This window comes from Brassica napus, chromosome C9 (assembly GCF_020379485.1).
Source record: "Brassica napus cultivar Da-Ae chromosome C9, Da-Ae, whole genome shotgun sequence".
Classification (NCBI taxonomy): domain Eukaryota; kingdom Viridiplantae; phylum Streptophyta; class Magnoliopsida; order Brassicales; family Brassicaceae; genus Brassica; species Brassica napus.
Window position 1 is genome coordinate 58,271,514 of NC_063452.1, and position 22,715 is coordinate 58,294,228.

General features: G+C 40.2%; 3 protein-coding genes across 6 annotated transcripts; 2 read left to right on the forward strand and 1 right to left on the reverse strand.

Moving 5' to 3' along the window:
- Positions 1–121: 121 nt before the first annotated feature.
- LOC106418327 (pentatricopeptide repeat-containing protein At5g14770, mitochondrial) lies at positions 122–3,751 on the forward strand. The gene is made up of 2 exons (XM_013859008.3): positions 122–3,104; positions 3,188–3,751. Exon 1 carries the CDS (start codon positions 313–315, stop codon positions 3,097–3,099), a length of 2,787 nt encoding a protein of 928 aa, XP_013714462.1. The 5' UTR covers positions 122–312; the 3' UTR covers positions 3,100–3,104; positions 3,188–3,751.
- LOC106418328 (L-aspartate oxidase, chloroplastic) lies at positions 3,669–14,348 on the reverse strand. Of its 3 annotated transcripts, XM_048769170.1 has the most exons (9): positions 14,042–14,347; positions 7,057–7,162; positions 6,890–6,955; positions 6,597–6,739; positions 6,082–6,436; positions 5,715–6,014; positions 5,548–5,628; positions 4,940–5,001; positions 3,669–4,860 (listed from the first exon to the last, which is right to left on the reverse strand). In XM_048769170.1, exons 4-9 carry the CDS (start codon positions 6,719–6,721, stop codon positions 3,834–3,836), a joined length of 1,950 nt encoding a protein of 649 aa, XP_048625127.1. In that variant the 5' UTR covers positions 6,722–6,739; positions 6,890–6,955; positions 7,057–7,162; positions 14,042–14,347; the 3' UTR covers positions 3,669–3,833. The 3 variants fall into 3 exon arrangements, with proteins under 3 accessions (XP_048625127.1, XP_048625128.1, XP_048625129.1); XM_048769171.1 differs by lacking the exon at positions 7,057–7,162; XM_048769172.1 differs by lacking the exons at positions 6,890–6,955; positions 7,057–7,162 and having other exon boundaries at positions 14,042–14,348.
- Positions 14,349–15,111: 763 nt separating this feature from the next.
- On the forward strand, positions 15,112–17,694 carry LOC106418006 (transcription factor WER). Of its 2 annotated transcripts, none has more exons than XM_013858698.3 (3): positions 15,112–16,219; positions 16,621–16,750; positions 17,105–17,694. In XM_013858698.3, the coding sequence occupies exons 1-3, from the start codon at positions 16,075–16,077 to the stop codon at positions 17,424–17,426; spliced, it is 597 nt and encodes a 198-aa protein (XP_013714152.1). In that variant the 5' UTR covers positions 15,112–16,074; the 3' UTR covers positions 17,427–17,694. The 2 variants fall into 2 exon arrangements, with proteins under 2 accessions (XP_013714152.1, XP_022564762.1); XM_022709041.1 differs by having other exon boundaries at positions 16,169–16,219; positions 16,629–16,750.
- Positions 17,695–22,715: the final 5,021 nt, after the last annotated feature.

Consider the following 22,715-nt stretch of genomic DNA (forward strand, 5'->3'; position numbering starts at 1 on the left):
CGGTGTATTATTGATGGATTGTGTTTAGGATAAGTTTTATAGAATCGTATTATTGATTTTGATTAATAAGGTACGAAAATATTAAAGCCCATTAAAAGGCCCATCTAAAGGCCTGGTAACGGTTTTAGAGTGGTTTAGGACTCCTAAATGGTGCCGTTTTGGTTCTCGTCGTCTGAGGTTCGAAACTCTTTTTCTCAGTTGGTAGGGGAAACACAATGAGTCGTCGTCACTCGTCACAAGCCGACGCCATGAGACTTTGCAGGAGTCTCTGGAGAGTTTTGGAGATTTAGATGAACTCCAATCCTTCTGCTGATGATGATAAAGATTTGGAACAATCACACGGGAAAATACAGATTCTTTCTCTCTAATTCCCGCTCTTTCTCGTCAATCAAACGACCCGATGAGAGCAGCCTCTTGATCTCAGCACGCAGATTCAAACCAGCCTCTTACGTCTCTCTATTCCACACTCTCTTCCGTCTCTACTTGAGATGCGGGAGGCTCTACGGTGCAGCAAGGACGCTCTCCGCGATGTGCACCTTCGGGTTCCCTCCCGATTCGCGTCTCTGGAACAGTCTACTCCACCATTTCAATTTCAAATGTGTAGTACCTCACCACAAGGTATCGTTAATCTACAGCAAGATGATAACTTTTGGTGTTTCACCTGATGTCTTTGCTACCAATTCGTTGATTCATTCGTTCTGCAAAGTGGGCCGATTCAGATTAGCTGTTAGTTTACTTAGAAGTAGAGTAGTCAGCGTCGATACTGTTACTTACAACACTGTGATTCAAGCTTTATGCGAACACGGTTTGGCTGACGAGGCTTATGGGCTTCTCTCTGAGATGGTGAAGAGAGGTGTACTCCCAGATACGGTTAGCTACAACACTCTGATCAACGGGTTTTGTAAAGTTGGAAACTTTGCTAGAACTAAGTCGTTAGTCGACGAGATCGGTGAACTAAACCTAGTCACTCACACTATACTCATAAGCTCTTACTATAGCCTCCACGCCATCGAGGAAGCCTACAAGGATATGGTTATGAGCGGGTTTTACCCCAATGTTGTTACTTTTAGCTCGATTATTAACCGGTTGTGTAAAGACGGGAAAGTGGTTGAAGCGGGGTTGCTGCTTAGGGAAATGGAGGAGATTGGCGTGTATCCGAACCGTGTAACTTATACTACTCTTGTTGATTCGTTGTTTAAAGGGGGATGTTATGGGGATGCTTTGGCGCTCTACAGTCAGATGGTTGTGCGTGGGGTTCCTGTAGATTTAGTTGTGTATACTGTTTTGATGGATCGTTTGTTTAAGGCTGGGGAACGTAGGGAGGGTGAGAAAACGTTTGAGATGCTTTTGGGAGATAATCAAGTTCCGAGTGTGGTTACTTATACGGCTTTGGTTGATGGTTTGTGCAAAGCGGGGGATTTAAGCGGTGCTGAGTCTGTAATAACGCAGATGCTGGACAAAAGTGTATTTCCGAATGTTGTGACTTACTCTAGTATGATAAATGGCTATGTGAAGAGAGGGATGTTGGAAGAAGCTGTTACTGTTATGAGGAAAATGGAAGATCATAACATTGTGCCGAACTGTTTTACTTATGGTACAGTTATTGATGGCTTGTTTAAGGCAGGGGAACAAGAAGTGGCTATTCAAATGAGTAAGGAGATGAGGCTCATTGGGTTGGAGGAAAACAGCTACGTACTTGATGCTCTGGTGAATCATTTGAAGAGAAGTGGTGGGGTTAAGGAAGTTAAGCGATTAGTCAAAGACATGGTATCTAAAGGAGTGACACTGGATCGTATTAACTACACCTCTTTAATTGATGTGTTCTTCAAAGGAGGAGACGAAGAAGCTGCTCTAGCTTGGGCTGAAGAAATGCAAGAGAGAGGGATGCCATGGGATGTTGTTTCTTACAATGTCTTGATCGACGGGCTGTTAAAGGTTGGCAGAGTCGGAGCAGACTGGGCCTACAAAGGAATGAGAGAGAAGGGTATAGAACCAGATGTCGCTACATTTAACATAATGATGAGTTCACTACGAAAGCAAGGGAATCTCGAAGGTATCCTCAAGCTCTGGGATAAGATGAAGATTCATGGAATCAAACCGAGTCTGATGAGTTGCAACATTGCTGTTGAAACGCTATGTGAACAGGGTGAGATGGAGGGAGCAATTGACATATTACATCAAATGATGGTTATGGAGATTCATCCTAACTTCACGACATACCGAATTTTTCTCCAGGCATCTTCAAAGCATAAAAGAGCTGACGTGATATTCAAAACGCACGAGAAACTCCTGAGCTGTGGAGTTAACCTCAGTATTCAAGTCTACAATACTCTTATTGCAACTCTGTGCAAACGAGGTATGACGAAAAAGGCAGCTATGGTGATGGAGGATATGAAGGAGAGAGGATTTGTTCCCGATACCGTGACGTTCAATGCCCTTATGCAAGGGTACTTTGTTGGCAGTCATATAGGAAAAGCTCTTTCGACATATACAGTTATGTTGGAAGCAGGAATATCCCCAAATGTTGCAACCTATAACACTATAATAAGAGGTCTCTCTGACGCTGGGCTAATCAAAGAGGTGGAGAAATGGCTGAGTGAGATGAAGAGCAGAGGCATGCGTCCTGATGATTTTACATACAACGCTTTAATCTCTGGTCAAGCTAAGATGGGGAATAAGAAAGAAAGCATGACGCTGTACTGTGAGATGATCGCCAACGGGTTGGTACCGAGAACCAGCACTTATAACGTGCTTATCAGCGAGTTTGTTAGAGTTGGGAAGATGCCTCAGGCGAGAGAGCTGATGAAGGAGATGGGGAAGAGAAGAGTGAGCCCCAACACTTCGACTTATTGTACTATGGTATCTGGTTTGTGCAAACTCTGCACTCATCCGGAAGTTGAGTGGAATAGAAAAGCAATGTACTTGGCAGAGGCAAAAGGGTTGTTAAAGGAGATGATTGAGGACAAGGGATATATTCCGTGTAATCAGACTGTTTACTGGATAAGCGCTGCTTTCTCTAAGCCTGGAATGAAGGTTGACGCTGAGAGGTTCTTAAAGGAGTGTTACAAGAGAAAGAATGCTCGTTCCTCAGATTCGTGAAATAGGTAAATTTTGTTTTGTATTTCTCGTCCTAGTCTCGCTCCAAGATTCAGTTGCAACTATACTCAAATGTTTCATTTTCTCTCAGATATGCAGATTTGGCTCCAAACAGGACATCTATTGTGATTTCACAACTGGGGTTGGTGCTGGTGAGATTATGGCGCATCACCAAACTGCACGAGCCAGAACTGTTTCCTGAGAACATCCTTTGAATTTCATTGTAGCAAAACGGCATGGCGGCTGCTGAATAGGCAGGACTATTGATCTAAGCTGGTTTCTGGATGGAACTAGTGAGTTGTGAAGCGACATTAATAGATCTGCCTCAATGCAGCTTACTCAGGCCAAACAGGACGGACTAAGTTCATGTTTGGTCTTTTAATGGAAGCCATACCAAAGCTTGGACCTTGGTATTTTCCACAGGAGAAGGATGGAAGCTTCTGAAATGGTTTTACTTTGAAGAAAGAAACTGAGGTTATGGAGTCAGTGAACACAAGACTGTTCTCAATCCTACTCGTTGCTTGGAAAATCTACATTGCACTAATGTTTCTTTTTGCTCAGAAAATCATCAATAAACCAAAGTGATATGAATTATCACAATAATTGATATCTCAGATGAATAATTATTTTCATTTGTTTAACAGTGTTGTCGGAATCAGAGATTTTTTTCTTTTGAATCCCAAAATTTTTCAAAATAATAATACAAGAATCAGAAAGTATTGGCTTCAAATATAACTTCATATAAGAGAGGTGCTGCTTATGTTCTGTAGCTGCCTTGAGCTCCAGCTAGCTGTTGTAGGAGAAGACGGGAGAATAATCGTCGGAATACGCTTGCTCTCTTCCACAAAAGGAAAGTCCGTCGTGTAATGAAGACCGCGGCTCTCATGTCTCGCCAACGCACTGCTCACAACAAGCTTAGCGCAGCAGAACAAGTTTCTCATCTCACAAGCCTCAAGAGCCACCACCGTCTGCTCCCATCCATGTTCAAACAAGAACGTTTCCCATTTCGCTTCCAGCTCCGCTATCTTCCTCTCAGCAGTGTTAAGCCTAGTGGTTGACCTGACAATACCAACGTACTTCCACATCACTCCCTGAAGCTCTCTCCTCACTTCTCTGGTCAATGCTAGTATCTTTGATATAACATCCTCTCCTAGCGATCTAGCTGTGGCAACAACAGGCCTCGACCACTTCTCCGATGCGGTTAAATAAAGTCTCGTGGACTTCATGAGCTCGGTGGAAGGCTGAACAGCGCGTCTCGCGAAAACCAGAGCTTCTAGAAGCGAGTTGCTAGCGAGCCGGTTCGCCCCGTGGAGACCGGTACACGCCACTTCACCCGCCACAAACAATCCTATCACATTGGTTTCGCCTTGTAAACCAGCGCGGACGCCTCCGCACATGTAATGAGCCGCGGGCACGACGGGGATAGGCTGACGCGTGATGTCGAGGCCGTGTTTGAGACACTCGGAAGCTATGTTGGGGAAATGAGCGAGGATCTTTTCTCTCGGCTTATGGCTTATGTCGAGCAACACGTACTTCTCTTTACGTTTCTTGAGCTGGTCGTCGATGCTTCTAGCGACCACGTCTCTTGGAGCTAGCTCGGCTCGCTCGTCGTAGACGGGCATGAACCGCTCCATTGCTAGATTGTAGAGGATGCCGCCGTCGCCCCTCACGGCCTCGGTGATGAGGAAGGCGTTTTCTCTGGCGGTTTGTGGTTTGATGGGAAGACCTTCGTCGGCTAAAGCAGTGGGATGAAACTGCACAAACCTACCAAAAGACAAAACATTAAACTTATAAGTTCCATTGTCAACAAGTTTAGTTCAAACTCTTTTAGGTGTCTACTTACTCCATGTTGGAGATCACAGCTTGAGCTCTATGAGCCATGGACATGCCATCTCCAGTAGCCACCTATACAACAAAACATCATGATTGAAATCCATATGTGGACCATGGTAGTTTCTACAACTCTATTTGTGAACCTAGTCATGGGCATATTATCGAAACCAGAAAACCGAACTGGAACCAAACCGAAAAGACCAAAACCGGACCTAAATTTACAAAAAACCGAACGGTTTTCTAAATCCGAAAAACTGAAACCGAACCGAGAATCGAATGGATATCCGAAAATTCAAAATATAATGAAAATAATTGTTTATATATGTAAAATATAATTTATAAATAAAAATATCAAAAGAAACTGAATTACCCGAATATTTTTCTCGGTTTTTCGATTTTTTGGCTTTAAACAAAACCCGAACTATTCCTAATTCAGCTCCACTTTGGGTTTTATAAAAATAGAAACCCGACCCGAACCCGATCCAAAAAAATGGTTTCTAAACAGGTCCTAAATACCCCAACCAAATAACCCGAATAAGATGAACTGACCCGAACTGAAAACCCGAATCCCATAAAACACAAAGTTGTTTTGTAACTAAAAGAGTAAGACAAGCTTACAAGAGGATTTGTGGTTGATGGATAGATATGACCAGCTCCTCCTGAAGCAAGCAATGTCACCTTCGATATAAAACGTACCACCTGAATAAACATAGCTTTTAGACATTACAATCTAAGCTACAAGACGACTCTAATCAAAACCGAAAGAAACAAAGATCTTTTATTACCTCATTTGTTTTGATATTCAAAGTGTCAACACCATGACAAACTGTGTCCAAACCATCCTGAGAAGTAAGCAGATCAATTGCAAAATGGTGTTTGAAGACAGATATGTTTGGATCATTAAGCACAGCTTCAAGTAAAGCTCTCTCAATCTCTCTTCCCGTCATATCAGCTGCGTGGACGATCCTACGATGCGAGTGACCACCTTCTCTCGCCAAATGCAAGTTACCGTCCTCGCCATGATCAAACGATGCTCCCATCGCAATCAGCTCGCGAATCCTCTCAGGTCCTTCTGTACACACAACCTGAAAAAAATGGACATTCAGGACAATGCATAGATACATACATAATCAGTAGCAATAAGAAACTTACTCTGACGGTTTCTTCATCACAAAGATGAGCACCAGCGACCATAGTGTCCTGCATATGACTCTCAACAGAGTCCAAAGGGCATAACACAGCACTAACACCGCCTTGAGCATAGTTTGTGTTACTCTCGTGAGGCTCGTCTTTGGTGATCACCGCCACTGTGCCTTGCTTTGCAACTTCCAAAGCATAGCGCAGACCCGCCACTCCACTGCCGATCACAGTGAAATCATAATACTTTGTTGATGAGGATACTGCCCTGATACTTGTATTAATCTTTGAGCTCTCATTGAAGGTGGAAACACCACGAGAGTAACAACCACATCTCTCAGCCTTTAGTGCCTTAGATACCCCACTCGACCTATGCACACATAAGATTAGAGAAGTTAGAGGTTTTGGAGCTATAGACAATTTATTAAGGATTTATATAGATAAATTTGGAGGTTTATTTATATATATGTAAATTTAAAAAAAAAAAAAATTGGGTCATGAGCACACAGATTTGAAGTTTTTAGTTATACCAAGAGAGGTCTTTGAATGAATTAGCCCTGAAAGTAAAACCAGAACTCCATGAACCATGCCCTCTGTAACCCTGTCCGGAAAGAAAGAGATCATGAATGTTTCCGACAGAGACATAAGCCGCCATTCCCGACCCTTATAGCTCCTACAACATCATGAAAATTGTTGTCATAAGAACAAAAACAACAAAGATCCTCACTTTATGCATAATTAAGGAAAAGAGAGAGAGAGAGAGAGATAGATCACACACAAAAAAAAAAAATCAAAATTCGACAAGAACAAACGGGAATCTTACGGAGTCACGGGAAGCTGGAGACGAAGGAGAAGAAGAAGCAAGTGTATGTATGGGTGGAATCGGAATCTGGGAATTCAAGTAGATCAAGAGAAGAACGTGAGTCGATGGAAAACACGACCTGTGAAAGAGGAGGAGTTTTTTGAATTGAAGGAACCAATGAAACACACAATGTTCGTAGAGAGGTTTCTGGTCCTTGAAATTCGCGCCTTCCTTTATCGCCCTTCGTTTTCCGCTTTGGTATCTAATTTTTATTGCCCTTTTTCTGATAAAATTCTGACCAAACATTTAAATAATAATATGAAATCTAACTATTTATGTCCATATATTTTTCCTAAATTATACTTTTTCATAATTATAAAATTATTCATATGAAGCACCAAAAAAGATAATTTAGGCCGAATACTTTTATGCAAGTACTGTATTGGTTCTACTATTTAAGGTAATCATTTGCTAAAATATTTGTTTTATAAAATTTCTCAACTTTCTTGTACAGAAATGCAAATTAATTAAGCCATTGCCACCCCCCCCCCCCCCCCCCCCCCCCCCCCCCACAAATATGTAAGTCTAGTAGCCATAGTCGTGATTATAAGAAACAAAGGTCTTTGAGGTCTAATTATAAAAGACTATGACCAAAGATACATGATCTTACTTTATACATTTAAAAAGAAATACTAAATCTAAATATATTCTAACAACTTGTGTGGAACTTTTACATATGTGTTGGTAATGCATTCACAAAGCATGACCTTGTAAGTTGTAACTAGAATCGTGCAAAAGAGATAATCACTTTTCCATGAGTCATGCCCAACGAGATCTCCAACGGCCATTTTTATTCATTGTTTTTATTTTTATTATTGTTTTTAGAAGAAAAAGTGAGAGACTACATAGAATCTTTCTTCTTTTAAATCTTTTGACTATTGTTTTAAATTGATGGTTTAGGAATTTTCTAATTTGACAGCTGAATAATAGTATAATAATAATAATATAAAAGGACCCATTGCAAATTGTAGAGAAATGAAAAGTTGGCATTTGCTTGGCTATTATAAATACTTTTATTACCTCTTGTCTTTTGTTTTTTTTCTTACAACACATAAAGACATTTCGATTATTAGGTTATCCAAACAAACTCTCATTGCATCTTGAAGTGTCAAAACTCCTAGGAATCCTCTTATACTTACTACATTTGTTCCTAAATAGAAGAACACAGTTATTAAAAAAAATTATTTTTATCTAAAATGTATTATTAAAATTATAAATTAAAAACATAAAAATTATAAAATTATAAAATTATAAAAATTATTTTAAACATGGAACAGATGGAGCATGAGATACTCTCTACGACGTATTTATTAGATCTATTTGAAAAATTAAAAGGGCACAGATAGTTTTCTTTTTGTGTGTAGAGAACACAGGTAGTTGAACGCTGAACTCGCTTCCTCCTCCCGCGTGTGAAGATGAAGCAATAAGAAACAAGATGGTTGGTTAAGGTCTCAAGACAATGGAGATACCACTACAAGAGACAAGCATGCATGGTTGGTTAAGGTCTCAAGACAATGGAGATGCCACTACAAGGGACAAACATGCATGGTGGGTTAAGGTCTCAAGACAATGGAGATGCCACTACAAGGGACAAGCATGTATGGTGGGTTAAAGTCTCAAGACAATGGATTATTAGTTTATCATATCTCATCTACCATTTGCCATACTTGTAACCCCTATATATATGGGATGTTCCCATAAGCAAATTAATCAAGCAAATAAGATTCTCCTTATTTACTCTATCTCTCTCTACTTTCTAGATTAAACATCTCTCTCTCTTGTTCTTCACTATGTTCTTCAATTTCTAACATGGTATCAGAGCATCCAAGCTCTTGAACACCAAACTGCTTCCGCAAATTTACTCTATTCACCTTACTCTTTCACTTGTTTGGTTTACTTTCTTCATTTCTAGAGAACATATCTTGGCTTCCCTTGTTTTCTCTCTTGCCTAGCCTCAGAAATTCAAATTTCTCCTTGGCAAATTTTTTATTTTTTACCCGCTGGACAATAGCAAGCAAAGATGGAGCAGCACAAGCTAGTTAGGATTCCAGTCATCCTGAAAGGTCCTAACTACATTACCTGGTCGAGATTGACCAGGACAGCTCTTGGAGGAAGAGGTCTATGGGAGCACATCACCACAAGTGAGGCCCCAAGACAAATCACCCAAGGAGAAGATGGCAAGGAGGTTGTAGTGGTAGATGAAGGCAAATGGGGTCAGGAGGATCTCATGGTGCTGTCTATCTTGCAAGGCTCACTTGATACTCCTATCATGGAGTCTTACTCACATTGTGAGACTGCAAAGAAGCTATGGGATACCTTACACAAGGTATATGGCAACACTTCAAACCTCACCAGAATTTTTGAGGTTAAGAGGGCAATCAACAACTTACAGCAAGAGGAGATGGACTTCACCAAGCACCTTGGGAAGTACAGCCAGCTGTGGTCTGAACTTGAGATGCTGAGACCAAGTACCACTGATCCTAGTACACTAGAAGAGAGGCGTGAGCAAGACAAGGTCTTTGGATTGCTTCTCACACTCAACCCAAGCTTCAATGATGTACTTAAACACATATTGAGAGCTAAAGAGCTTCCAAGCTATGATGATGTGTGTGCTCAACTTCGGAAGGAGCTAGGCTCAGATGGTCTCTTTGGTGGAAAAGGGGAACTGTCTATGGCAAACAAAGCTGAGAAGATGGAGAGTGCTTCAGTCAACAAAGCACACTTCAAACCAAGAAGAGGAGGAGACAAGTCTGTGACTTGTGAGCACTGCAAGAATCTAGGCCACTCCAAAACCAATTGTTGGATCCTCCATCCTCACCTCAGACCTGCTTCAACCAACAGATACAACCAGGCCAAAGCACATGAAGCAAGAGCTCATGAAACCACAGTACCAGGCTCCATGCGCATAGGAGAAGATGGAAGAGCTATGATCTCAACCACCCACACTGGTGGATCCACATCCCATGCCATGTCCCAGCCATCCCCTGATGATGCCTTCATCCGCAAGTCAGACATTGAAGCCCTTATCAAAGCTATCAATGCAAACTCTGGTAACATCAGTGTCAATGCTTTAAATTCTATTCACAGTGCTTCACATACTACTAGACCTTTGATCATCGATTCAGGAGCTTCTCATCATATGATTAGGGATGCTAGACTGATTAGTGATGTTAAACCTGCTCTAGGGAGTGTAGTGATTGCTAATGGTGATAGAATTCCAATTGAAGGAGTAGGAAACTTGAAACTGTTTGATAAGGAGTCTCAAGCTTTTTATATGCCTACTTTCACATCCAACTTATTATCTGTTAAGAGAGCAACCAATGATCTAAATTGCAATGTTATTTTCAGTCCTAATGATGTGTGCTTTCAGGATATTAAGACCAGGAAGATGCTGGGAAAGGGTGTGAGCAAGGGAGAGCTTTACTTGCTTGAAAACACCAAGCTTTCAAATTTATCTTGTGCTTTCAATTCTGCTTCTGTGTTAGCTAGTGATGTTTTATGGCATGCTAGATTAGGTCATCCTCATTATCGTGCCTTAGGACTGATGTTACCTAATCTATCTTTAAAGAGTGGAAGTTGTGAGGCTTGTATTCTTGGTAAACATCAGAGATCTGTTTTCCCTAATTCTAAGACTATTTATGAAAATTGCTTTGATCTTGTGCACTCTGATGTTTGGACAGCACCTTGTATGTCTAGGGAGAACCATAAATATTTTGTTACATTCATAGATGAAAAATCAAAATATACATGGCTCACCTTGATTCAAACTAAAGATAGAGTTTTAGAAGCTTTTATTAACTTCCAAAACTATGTATCTAACCATTTCAATTCCAAGATCAAAATTTTTAGGTCTGATAATGGCGGAGAATATACAAGCACTGCTTTCAAACATCACTTAGCAAAACATGGCATAATCCATCAAACAAGTTGCCCATACACACCACAACAAAATGGAGTTGCTGAAAGGAAGAATCGCCATCTTATGGAGGTTGCAAGGAGCATGATGTTCCATACCAATGTTCCAAAGAGGTTCTGGGGAGATGCTGTGGTCTCAGCATGTTATTTGATCAACAGGATCCCCACCAAAGTCCTCCAAGATAACTCTCCCTTTCAGGTATTAAACAAAATAAAACCTCCAATTGATCACTTGCGTGTTTTTGGGTGTGTGTGCTATGTCTTGATACCAGGGGAACAGAGAAACAAGCTTGAAGCCAAGAGTGTCAAAGGCATGTTCATAGGATATACTCATGCGCAGAAGGGGTACAAGTGCTACATACCTGAATCAAGAAGAGTTATGGTCTCAAGGGATGTTAAGTTTGTGGAATCAAAGGGATACTATGATGAGAAGAGTTGGGAAAGCCTTCAGGATCTCTCACAAGGATCTTCAGATAGGGCAAACAACTTGAGAATCATTCTGGAAAACCTAGGCATCAGCCAGCCTCAAACAAGTGGCGTACCGAGCACTTCACATATACCTCCAGTTGTGGATGAAGCTACATCAATTGAAGAAGCAGTCCATCCTGATCATGAGGGGGGAAACCAACCTAATTTGCAAGTTATCCATGAGGAAGCTATCCCTGAAGAAGATATCCATGACGAAGCTATCCACGAGGAAGCTATCCAAGAAGAAGCTATCCAAGAAGAAGTTGTTAATGATCAAGATGGAATGCAACAAGAAGTTCAACCATTAAGGAGGAGTACAAGGGTGAAGAAACCATCTCAGTGGATGGACACCAAAGTATACTTCAACAACAATGCAGTAGCTCATCCTATCCAAGCAACATGTTCTTTTGCGAGACTATCTGAAGAGCATGTAGTCTTCATCAGCAACCTAGATCAAGAGTATGTACCAAAGACTTATGAAGAAGCCATGAAGCATGAAGAGTGGAGAGCGTCAGTTGGGGATGAAGTTGGTGCCATGATCAAGAATGATACTTGGTATGAAACTGAGCTCCCCAAAGGAAAGAAAGCTGTTACAAGCCGTCTACTCTTCACCATCAAGTACCTTGCCAATGGGAAACCAGAAAGAAAGAAAACAAGGCTAGTTGCAAGAGGATACACCCAAGTCTATGGAGAAGACTATCTGGATACATTTGCACCAGTAGCTAAACTCCACACCATAAGAATTCTACTCTCATTGGCAGTGAACTTGGAATGGGATTTATGGCAGATGGATGTCAAAAATGCTTTTCTTCAAGGAGAGCTGGAGGATGAGGTTTACATGAGGCCACCTCCGGGTATGGAAGACATGGTCAAGCCAGGGAATGTCCTAAGGTTGAAGAAAGCAATATATGGGTTAAAACAGTCACCAAGGGCTTGGTACCACAAACTGAGTACAACTCTCAATGGAAGAGGGTTTGTAAAGTCAGAAGCTGATCATACACTCTTCACACTCACAAGCAAGCAAGGAATTGTGGTGATTCTTATTTATGTAGATGATATTATCATCACAGGAAGTGACAAGGAAGGTATTATCTCAACCAAAGTCTTTCTTAAGTCTACTTTTGATATTAAAGATTTGGGTGAGCTAAAGTACTTTCTAGGGATAGAAATATGCCGCTCTAAAGAGGGGCTTTTCTTATCTCAAAGGAAGTACACACTTGATCTTTTGAATGAGGCAGGAAATCTTGGAGCGAAAGTAGCCAAGACTCCACTAGAAGATGGGTATAAGGTGCTGCGTGAGGGGGAGATTGAAGACAAGCCCTATACTGACGTTAAACACTATAGAAGAATTGTAGGAAAGCTGATATACCTCACCATCACCAGGCCTGATGTATGCTTTGCAGTTAACCAAGTAAGCCAGAATATGCAAGCTCCCAAGATACACCATTGGAACATGGTTGAAAGGATCCTAAGATACCTAAGAGAGGCGCCAGGGCAAGGAGTGTGGATGGGATGCAACAAAAATACAGAGATAGTTGGGTATTGTGATGCTGATTGGGCAGGAGACAGAGTGGATAGGAGATCCACTACCGGCTATTGTACATTTATTGGAGGCAATCTTGTCACTTGGAAGAGCAAGAAACAGAAGATAGTGTCATGCTCAAGTGCTGAAGCTGAATATAGGGCAATGAGGAAGCTCACTAGTGAGTTGATTTGGATCAGAAACCTACTTCGAGACTTGGGTATAGAGACATCAACTCCAATCACCATGCATTGTGATAATCAAGCAGCAATACACATAGCTTCCAACAGTGTGTTCCATGAGAGGACTAAACACATTGAGGTGGATTGTCATAAAGTTAGGCAAGCAGTGGAACAAAGGATCATCTTACCCTGCTACACAAGAAGTGAGGATCAACTAGCTGACATCTTTACCAAGGCTGCAAGCACCAAGGTTTGCGAGTTCATACATTCCAAGTTAGGACTCGTAGATTTTTCATCACACTAATCCTCTTAGCCATGAAGTGTTCTACTCTTTTTCCTTGGCTTGGTTTTTATCCCATGAGGTTTTTCCAAGCTAAAGGTTTTAATGAGGGAATGCTTCATGGTTTCCAAGTTTGACCAGTCCCTATGGTCAAGCTTGAGGGGGAGTGTGAAGATGAAGCAATAAGAAACAAGATGGTTGGTTAAGGTCTCAAGACAATGGAGATACCACTACAAGAGACATGCATGCATGGTTGGTTAAGGTCTCAAGACAATGGAGATGCCACTACAAGGGACAAGCATGCATGGTGGATTAAGGTCTCAAGACAATGGAGATGCCACTACAAGGGACAAGCATGTATGGTGGGTTAAAGTCTCAAGACAATGGATTATTAGTTTATCATATCTCATCTACCATTTGCCATACTTGTAACCCATATATATATGGGATGTTCCCATAAGCAAATTAATCAAGCAAATAAGATTCTCCTTATTTACTCTATCTCTCTCTACTTTCTAGATTAAACATCTCTCTATTGTTCTTCACTATGTTCTTCAATTTCTAACACCGCGAAACCCGACAAGAGAAAAATCCGACAAGAGACAGGCTAATCCATTGGGGGATCCAAGTAGATGACCGCTGTTTGCTCTGTAATGCGTATCGTGAGTCTCGTGATCATCTCTTTTTTTCGTGTAATTATAGTTATAACTTATGGGAAAAGGTGGCAAGAAGATTGCAACTTGTACCTCAGAGAGTTTGGCAGGATACACTGGACCAGATGAACTCTCTTCCTCCTCCCGCGACGCAGAGACTCCTCACGCTCCTCGCTTGGCAAGCTACGGGGAGTGAGAAATACAAGACTCCATGCTCAAACATTCCGATCAACTGATCAAATCTTCAAACTAGTTGACAGACAAATCAGAAATAAGATCCATGGCTTTCGCGATTCTAATCCGAACCGATCATCTTCAATGTTGCAGAGTTGGATCCGTTTTGGTTGATGTTCACCGTCTCCTCCGTAACTTCATTCGATTCCTCTTCTTTCTCACCTTTGGGCTTATTTACTTGGGCTATTGCAAGGGTGTTGGGCTGTACTTGTTTGATATGGGCTAAAATTTGACTAGAGTCTATGACTTTTGTATTGTTTTTGGTCTTTATTTAATATTAAGAAAGCTGTTTTACAAAAAAAAAAAAAAAAAAAAAAACACAGGTAGTTGTTACCACGTAATGTTGCAGGTAAACTTTTACTTCTCTTATTGACTCAACTCACAGCGTTAATAATATGCCTAGAATTTTAAATGTGCCAGCTATATCGTTGCGTCTACTTTTCTTTTATAAGAAAAACATTATTTTCACAAGATGAAATTTGCTGAGGCACAGCGATCAAGATATTTAAATGATAAGAGAGGGAGCTTCTATTCTCTCTTTCTTTCTTGCAACAAAACTGTTTTCTTTTTTTTCCGTTAATAGTACTAATCCCGAGAGAGTCAAACCATCTTAGCCTAGTCCCTAACTCTCATGTGTACTAGTATAATACAGAAATATTTATAATTAATTTACACTTAATAGTCTAACCCAAGATTCCCGGACGCTGGTCTTAAGGTACAAAGTAAAAATTAATCTATTAGCATTTCATTTTTTATCACAGCATTTCCAGCACTAATATTAGCAAAATACTCAGTAATAAAACTTTTGTTACAAAAATATTCTCTCCGTTTCATAATAGATGATGTTTTAGAAGATTTTTGTTGTTTCAAAATAGATGATGTTTTGATATTTTTATGTTATTTTAACTTTATTGAAAACTGTGTAACCAATTAGATGTTGTAGTCATTTCTATAATTGGTTGGATGATTTTTAAATTATATTTTTAAACCACTTTTTAGAAAAAAATAAAATTTTTAATCTTTGTACACTAAAGAATAACATCATGTATTGTGAAACGAAAAGAGTAAGAAAGAGATAGAAACATATCTCATTTGAGAAACTTCAAAAACTCTATGAAATAGTTTGAAGACATGTCAATTTATGATTAGTTTATTTTATTTTCAATTTATGAGCTGTAAATACTAACATAAATATATAAAAACCTCTTTTACTTTATTTAGCGCTAGAAAGTGTTCTCAGTGTCAAGTTTTTTGACAATCGGTTGCAGCAAGAACCATCAGTCCTTGAGTTTATTTCGTGTTTTTGTTGTAGCCTAAAACTCTTTTTGGTTCTATGAGTGTACGATTTTCATAACCATGGTTCTTTTTTTATGGTAGAGTGTAAAACAATAATGGTATGTTTTTTTGGTCAGTTAACCAAGTTTTAAAGATAGATTTAATTAACAGTAGCCTGACACATGAAACTTCGATGCCGAAAGAGCTCTAAGATCAAAGACGAATCTTTTTAAACATACACGTGATTTTTGTGTCTCCCAAGACCATCTTAGGCGGTCCATGTTTTCATACTATAGTAGAAAAACTTGATTAAGTCATTACACTAATTTGTAACAGTAATTACAGCTTGCATCGCAGAAGTTCGTTATCATTTACAATTATCATCACATGCCAGACACAATCAATACACTATTTAATAAGCCTAGTCATTCGTATATTTATATATACGTATATGATGTTAGTAATGAGCTACTCCATTATTTATACTACATAAATACTCCACTATAGGTTCTGATCTCGTAGTACTATTTAATGAACTCCATCGAATAACTACTCGCAAGTCTTTTTATTTCTCTCTTTGTATGATCTCTCTCGTCTAACTTCAAAGAAGCAAAAAAATGAGAAAGAACGTAAGTAGTAGTGGTGAAGAAGGAAACAACGAGTACAAGAAAGGTTTGTGGACCGTAGAAGAAGACAAGATCCTTATGGATTATGTCAAAGCTCATGGCAAAGGCCACTGGAATCGTATTGCCAAAAAAACTGGTCTCTCTTTTACTCTTTCTATCGCTCTCTCTCTTAACATTTTTGTGTGTTTGGTGGGGGCGAAAGTTGACATCATAAGATTTCTTTTATGATTGGTTTAAAGTTAAGCTTCTATAACTTATAAGTTTACCTCTTAATATATTGCCTTTATATATATTTAGATAGCAAGTCCCAAAAGTATAAGCTTGAGTAATAGCCAGTGTTGATCGGTAGAAACTATTAGATCAAGAAGTCAACTCCACTTGAGTACCTCGTTAAACTGGAATGTTACTGTCTCTGTATCTTTTATTTACTGTTCATGGTTGATAAACTGATAGTTGATGCTAACTTATAGGTTACTTGTTTGTGTTTTTATTATGAATTAAGTCCGCATGAGTTGATAAATTGCCTGTACAAATTAGGTTTAAAGAGATGTGGAAAGAGTTGTAGACTGAGGTGGATGAACTATCTCAGCCCAAATGTGAAAAGAGGCAATTTCACCGACCAAGAAGAAGATCTTATCATTAGGCTCCACAAGTTGCTTGGCAATAGGTAATATATAACTTCACCAATTATTTTTACTTCAATTTATGGTGGTCTACTCAGTTAAACTAACTGTTTCGGTAGAAAAAAAATATCAGATATAAAAACACTATATGTCAATATCAATGAGATTGTGCTCATTAAAATAATATCTGATAGAAAACATCTATTTATATCATTTCCACCACTATAAATAATCATAAATATTCATGATCTTCCCAAACTTGCTAGGCAACAAATGTATTCATTATCTACATTTTCATAAAGCCATTCGTGTAATATAATTAAAAATAGGGAACTAGACAACTAGTATATAGTCAGGCCCTGTATATAGTTGATATATATGCTTGTTTGTTTGATTAGGTGGTCTTTGATTGCTAAAAGAGTGCCGGGTCGGACAGACAATCAAGTGAAGAATTACTGGAACACGCATCTTAGTAAGAAACTCGGAACCAAAGATCCCAAAAACAAGCCGAGCAATGGTGATATTGTTTATCAGATCAATCTCACAAATCCTACTGAAACATTGGAAGAAACAAAAATCTGGAATATTAACGACAACGATGAAATTCAAGAAGATCGTCACGGAAGTAACTATCTGAGTTCACTTTGGGTTCATGATGATGCGTTTGAACTAAGTACACTCACCAACATGATGGACTTTCTAGACGGACACTGCTTTTGATGTTTTTTTTTGAATTGGTTTTCTTTTCGTCTTGTTATCTTCGTAGCTGATCAAACACTAATACATCAACGATCTTAAGCTAAAAGTTGTTGATGTGGTAGTGTATGATTGGCTAAGTCTTTTAATTAGGTTAACTTTCTTGGGTTTAATATATATGCTTGAAACTCGATGCATCAATATATGTTATGTCGGTTTCTTCCTAAACAATGTCTATTGTATTTTATTGTGTTAAATGTTCATATAATTTTTTAAAAATGTGATTTTAAGATATGAACGAGTAAGGATAATGGCAAGTTATAAGTTCTAGACTTCTATCGTATTTATAAAATCAAAAGAAGAAAACCATGTACATATTCATTAGGTATGTCGGTAGTAACCAACTTACTAGCTCGTTTCAACTACTTACAAATTTAAACTTATGAAAATAAGTACTCTTATGTCACATTATTTGTGTTTCCCAATATACTGATCTTCGTTAACAATTAAAATGCTTTTAATGTACTTAGTAAGTGATGAATTAGACAGAGTCCTTGATTGCCCTGGCGATATTAGTCAGAGAAATTATATTGGTCCAGATTTAAGTTCACGCTTCTCTATAAAATTCTATAAATTTTGATGACAGAGGCTGTCCCCATTATTAATAGTTTAATTTATGTTCTTTGTCTTTTGATTTTATTATGTTCTTTGAAAGCTTGTTCCCCACCCTTGCATGATTTTTAATTATACATTCACTTAAATGATGCATGATGCATGAAACAGTAAAATCTAAAAGACGAGAGTTTTTGATGATCGACAAGGGAACACGTTGGTCATGCACAGCGGGAATGAATGCTGAAGGTTCCCAAATTTGACCAGGTCGATCTTAATGTAGTTAATATGGCAGCCATATTCCGACCCGGTTTCCCTTACCGTCGGTTCGTCCTCAGTTCGTTTGCCCCGATCCAAACTGGTCATTCACGTAATATTCCTTTTACTTACGATTTTTAACCAGCTTTCCTCTAAGAGCTTCAGTTCAGATCCCAGTGTTCGCTAAGTTTATCCAGCATCCTAGCAAATCACTACCACAGACAGTATAATAAACATGTACCTTACTGCCTCGGTACTTTGTTATCTGATAATCCATCCATACACTCATTCCTTGCTGTCTTCCTGGTTCCCATCCGTCTTATCCAGCCAGCTCGATAAGATACTTAACCGAATCCCTTGTTCCTTAGTCACTCAGCCAACCATCCCCACATGACCCAAGTAAACAAAGAGAGACGGCTTGGTCTCCAACCAGCCATCCAGAACAGACAGTACACTAGCCATGCTTAGCGCCCCAGAACTAGTCCCTGATAACACCCGGAACAGTCAGTACATACTCGGCTCCACAGCCCCATAACCAGTCAGTAACACCATGCCTCCATCCAGTACAAGTCTCGGTCCAGTCATGACCGATCCATCAACACTCGGCTCTATACCATAGCCGGTACAGAACGCTTAGACTCGATCCGAGTCATAACCGCCAGTATCACGTGCCAGCACTATACATCCGTTAAGCGCCCCAGATAACTCTTACCCTTGATCCACAACCAGTCGCTAATCATACCATGATCAGACAGTACATCAATCGGTCCATATAGCTCTCGTTCCGACAGTAACCACACGGCCATCCAGTCCCTCAATCACACACAGCACGCTCCAGTTCCGCATATCCTAACCGCCGACTGAGCGGTACTTCTACACGATCCAAACTCTGTATCCAGACATCACATCAGTCCATCATAGCCCCGATCGATTCCCTTTCCTGGATCGCACTAACCATGCCGATACACAGTCTCAATCACATCCCATCAAGACGCTCACCATCAGTACATGGCTCCACCGCACATAGACTTAGCCGGTACAGCCCCTCCCATGGCTTGTCCTTAATTCCGTACCAGAAAGAACAACAGACGCCGCAATCATTCTTCTTAAATGATCGCACCCTCATGGAACCAGAACCAGACGCACCTCAGTACATCCGCAAGGCCACCGCTCGACTTTAGGGAAGTCGGGAAGGATACGATCAGTCCTACTCGGTGATCTCAGACTATCTCCCGGTCCAGTTTCCTCTCTCCATCCTTTTTTCCTGTTTGTACCCAGAAACTCGTGTGTGTGTAAGTAAGAGATCCCCTTTCTGATCTGCGGAAATCTAATTAAAATAGGCTGCGCGGTTACTCAAACACACATAACCGCCTCCCAACCGCTCTAACCATCCATGCGCTCCTTTTTCCCTTCAATCGTCTATCCGGACAATTACTTATTACTCAGAAACCAGTAACTGCTCTCGGTTCAGTTAAGCAGTTCAGTAACTGCTCTCCCAACTCCTTCAGCAGTTCAGTAATCGGCTTAATAACCACCTCGCCAAACTGTTCGGTAACCACTCGGTAACTGCTCTTGGTAACCACCAAGCAGTTTATAAATTCAGTAACCGTCAGATAACTGTTCCCGCCATTTTTCTTGGCTAATCAGTTCATGTTCAGCTCAATATTCATTCCCATCAGAACGTATACTAGTCAGTCCACACATTGACTACTGATCTCGGATGACAAGTTCAGCTGCCTTGTTTGAATCCGTCCAGCTTAGTCCGACAAGCTCAACTGCTATGTTCGGACAAACAATATCTTCTTAATCTGACTAGTACTATCCAGATGACATGTCATGTCTGTCCCGTCTGATCAGTCCGACCTTGGACTGATCCAGTTCAGACTGCGGGATGGGGATACTACAAGTCTCCCCCACTTAGAATGAATTCGTCCTCGAATTCAGCAGTTAATAAAATTTGTTCTACCCAATCAGAACAGTCTCCCCCACTTGGAATGAATCCCAACACACGACACTCATGTCTTAACTCAATTCTCAGGTTTTCCGTCACTCGACCATTATTGTGTTCCAGACTTCCTGATCACAATCACACTTGGATTTGATCTCAGATATTAATTATTCGATCCGATCTCTTTGCCATTTTTCTAACAGACTCGGTTCATTGCACCAACTCACTAAGCATAGTAGTTCTTACTTCTGAGCAATCTCTTTGTGTTTGGACACACACTTTGGTGAGAACGCTAGACTCCCAACAGTGCTGACCAGTTTACCTCAATTCTCGAAGTGTTAACTCACCATCTTAGTTAAGTTTTTCCAGCTTAAATCTTAACCGATCACAGTCACTTATTGACTTAACTTTAGTCCTTCCGAACTCAGTTCCAACTAGTCTCAGTCCAATCCTGACTTGAATGTTTGATTCTCGCACTCCAGTGTTCCCTAGCATGGCCTAACTCCAAATACTAGGAACCTAATCTATTCAGAACACATGGATCTCATCTACAGTTATTCCCTCGGATCACTCTCTGATCCTAACCATTCCCCGACCACTTACGATCGACATCAGCTTTTCTCAGATCTTTACTGATCGTTATTGACACCTTCAGATCATTCTTGATCCTTAGAACCATTTCTTACCGGATCCTACACTTGATCCCTTGCACAGTTTTCCTTTCGGACTCTCAGTCTTTCCGGGTTCACAATTCCAAAGTGGCAAACCCATCTAGTTCCCATTAACTCAGTCATGGTTATGTCTTGGAAACTCAGATGTTCCCAACGACATTAGTTCATACAGTATGTACCTAACAGACAGACGTCCTACAGACATGTGATGGCAAACTCTCACTAGTTCTCATCCATGCTTTCATCGCAATCGGAAACCCATAGTAGTGAACTCCTTGAGTTCTAGTAACAGTAAATTTATGTCTTGGAAGGTACATCTCCCACAAACATCAGATTGGGTTTCCGCAGACTACAGTACAGACACGCGATGGCGAACTAATCTAGTTCCCACCGACGAGATAACAGTTACGTCTTGGCAACTCTGTTTTCCCACAGACGTCAGGAAAGAACACGCGATGATAGACAGTCACGTGTTGGAAACTCTCGGTTTCCATAGATGCCAGAACAGACAGTATCAGTATAGTTATGCCTTAGCAAACCCACTCGGTTCCTAAGGACATATCATAAACACTAACACTAATGTTTCAGCATTCCCACTTGTCCATTTAATCAGACACTTAGTCTGGTCTAGCATTATCATTCCAAGTCATCGAGTAGCCGTTTTAAAATCCTGTTAAGTCTTAATGACCATCTCAGCCATAAGCACTTAGACTGATATAGACTCTCGCATGGAAGGAATTAATAATCTAAACTCAAATGATCGTGCCAAATCATCGAGCCGTCATCCAAAATCCAGAAAGCCTTAGCAAGCGTCACAGCCCCTAAGTACCTTGTCTAATCTAGACGCTCATGATAGGAACCAATCATTTACTACTTTTGAAACTCTGACCACAACTCATCATCTATTGCATCTTGTACCTCCGAGTAGTTTCTTGATCACCTAACAAGTCTTTGGCAAGTACATCTGACTTCCAATCTCTTGTTCCGATAATCTCAACTCTCGGACAGCACAAACCTACCAAGACTGTAACACCCCCGAACCATTTTTAGACATCAGTCAACCATTCAGGCAACAATCAAACAAGAACATGCCCAAACGACCTTCCTCTGCCAAGTCTGGAAGTGTTACAACGGGTTGAGAATAGACTTTCCAAGTCACAAAACATAATTTTGTAACCCGGAATATCCATTCAAAACTCGTTTCCTCTAATCTTCGGTCTGAGGCTTTGCAACCCATACCGAATCATAGAGTTGTATTAGGTTGGACTAACCTAATATCAGATTCAACACGTCACGAATATAAAACATACTTTATTTTATATATATATATATAAAACATGAAGTTCACAAGCCCAAAATATTATACATAGGGTCCATGGATGCAGCCGAAAGTAAAACATACATTCATATATCTTGAAAACGAGTCTTTAGCAAAAGATGTCCAATCTACACCAGCTCCTACAGTTCCGCGAGCGCTATGGTCCTTTGTACTGGTCACCTGCAAAAGGATGTGAGGAGTGAGTGAACTAGTTCCACTCAGTGAGCCAGGGTTCCCTATCTAACATATACAACTACCCGTCACTCTAAACCCCTCCCCAAACACAAGCAAGACGGGTAGTTCAACAATAATTATTCAAGATCAAAAAGCATGACCGATTTAAGCAGTAAACTATTAAAACATAATAAATCAAACACTCTTTATGGGTGTCATATCAATCAACCTTATATATATACTCCTAGGGTCCAATAGAATCATTCTTCCTCCACATAAGGGACACCGACAATCCCTTCACTATTACACCACACAGGCGTAGGCTCTCGGGA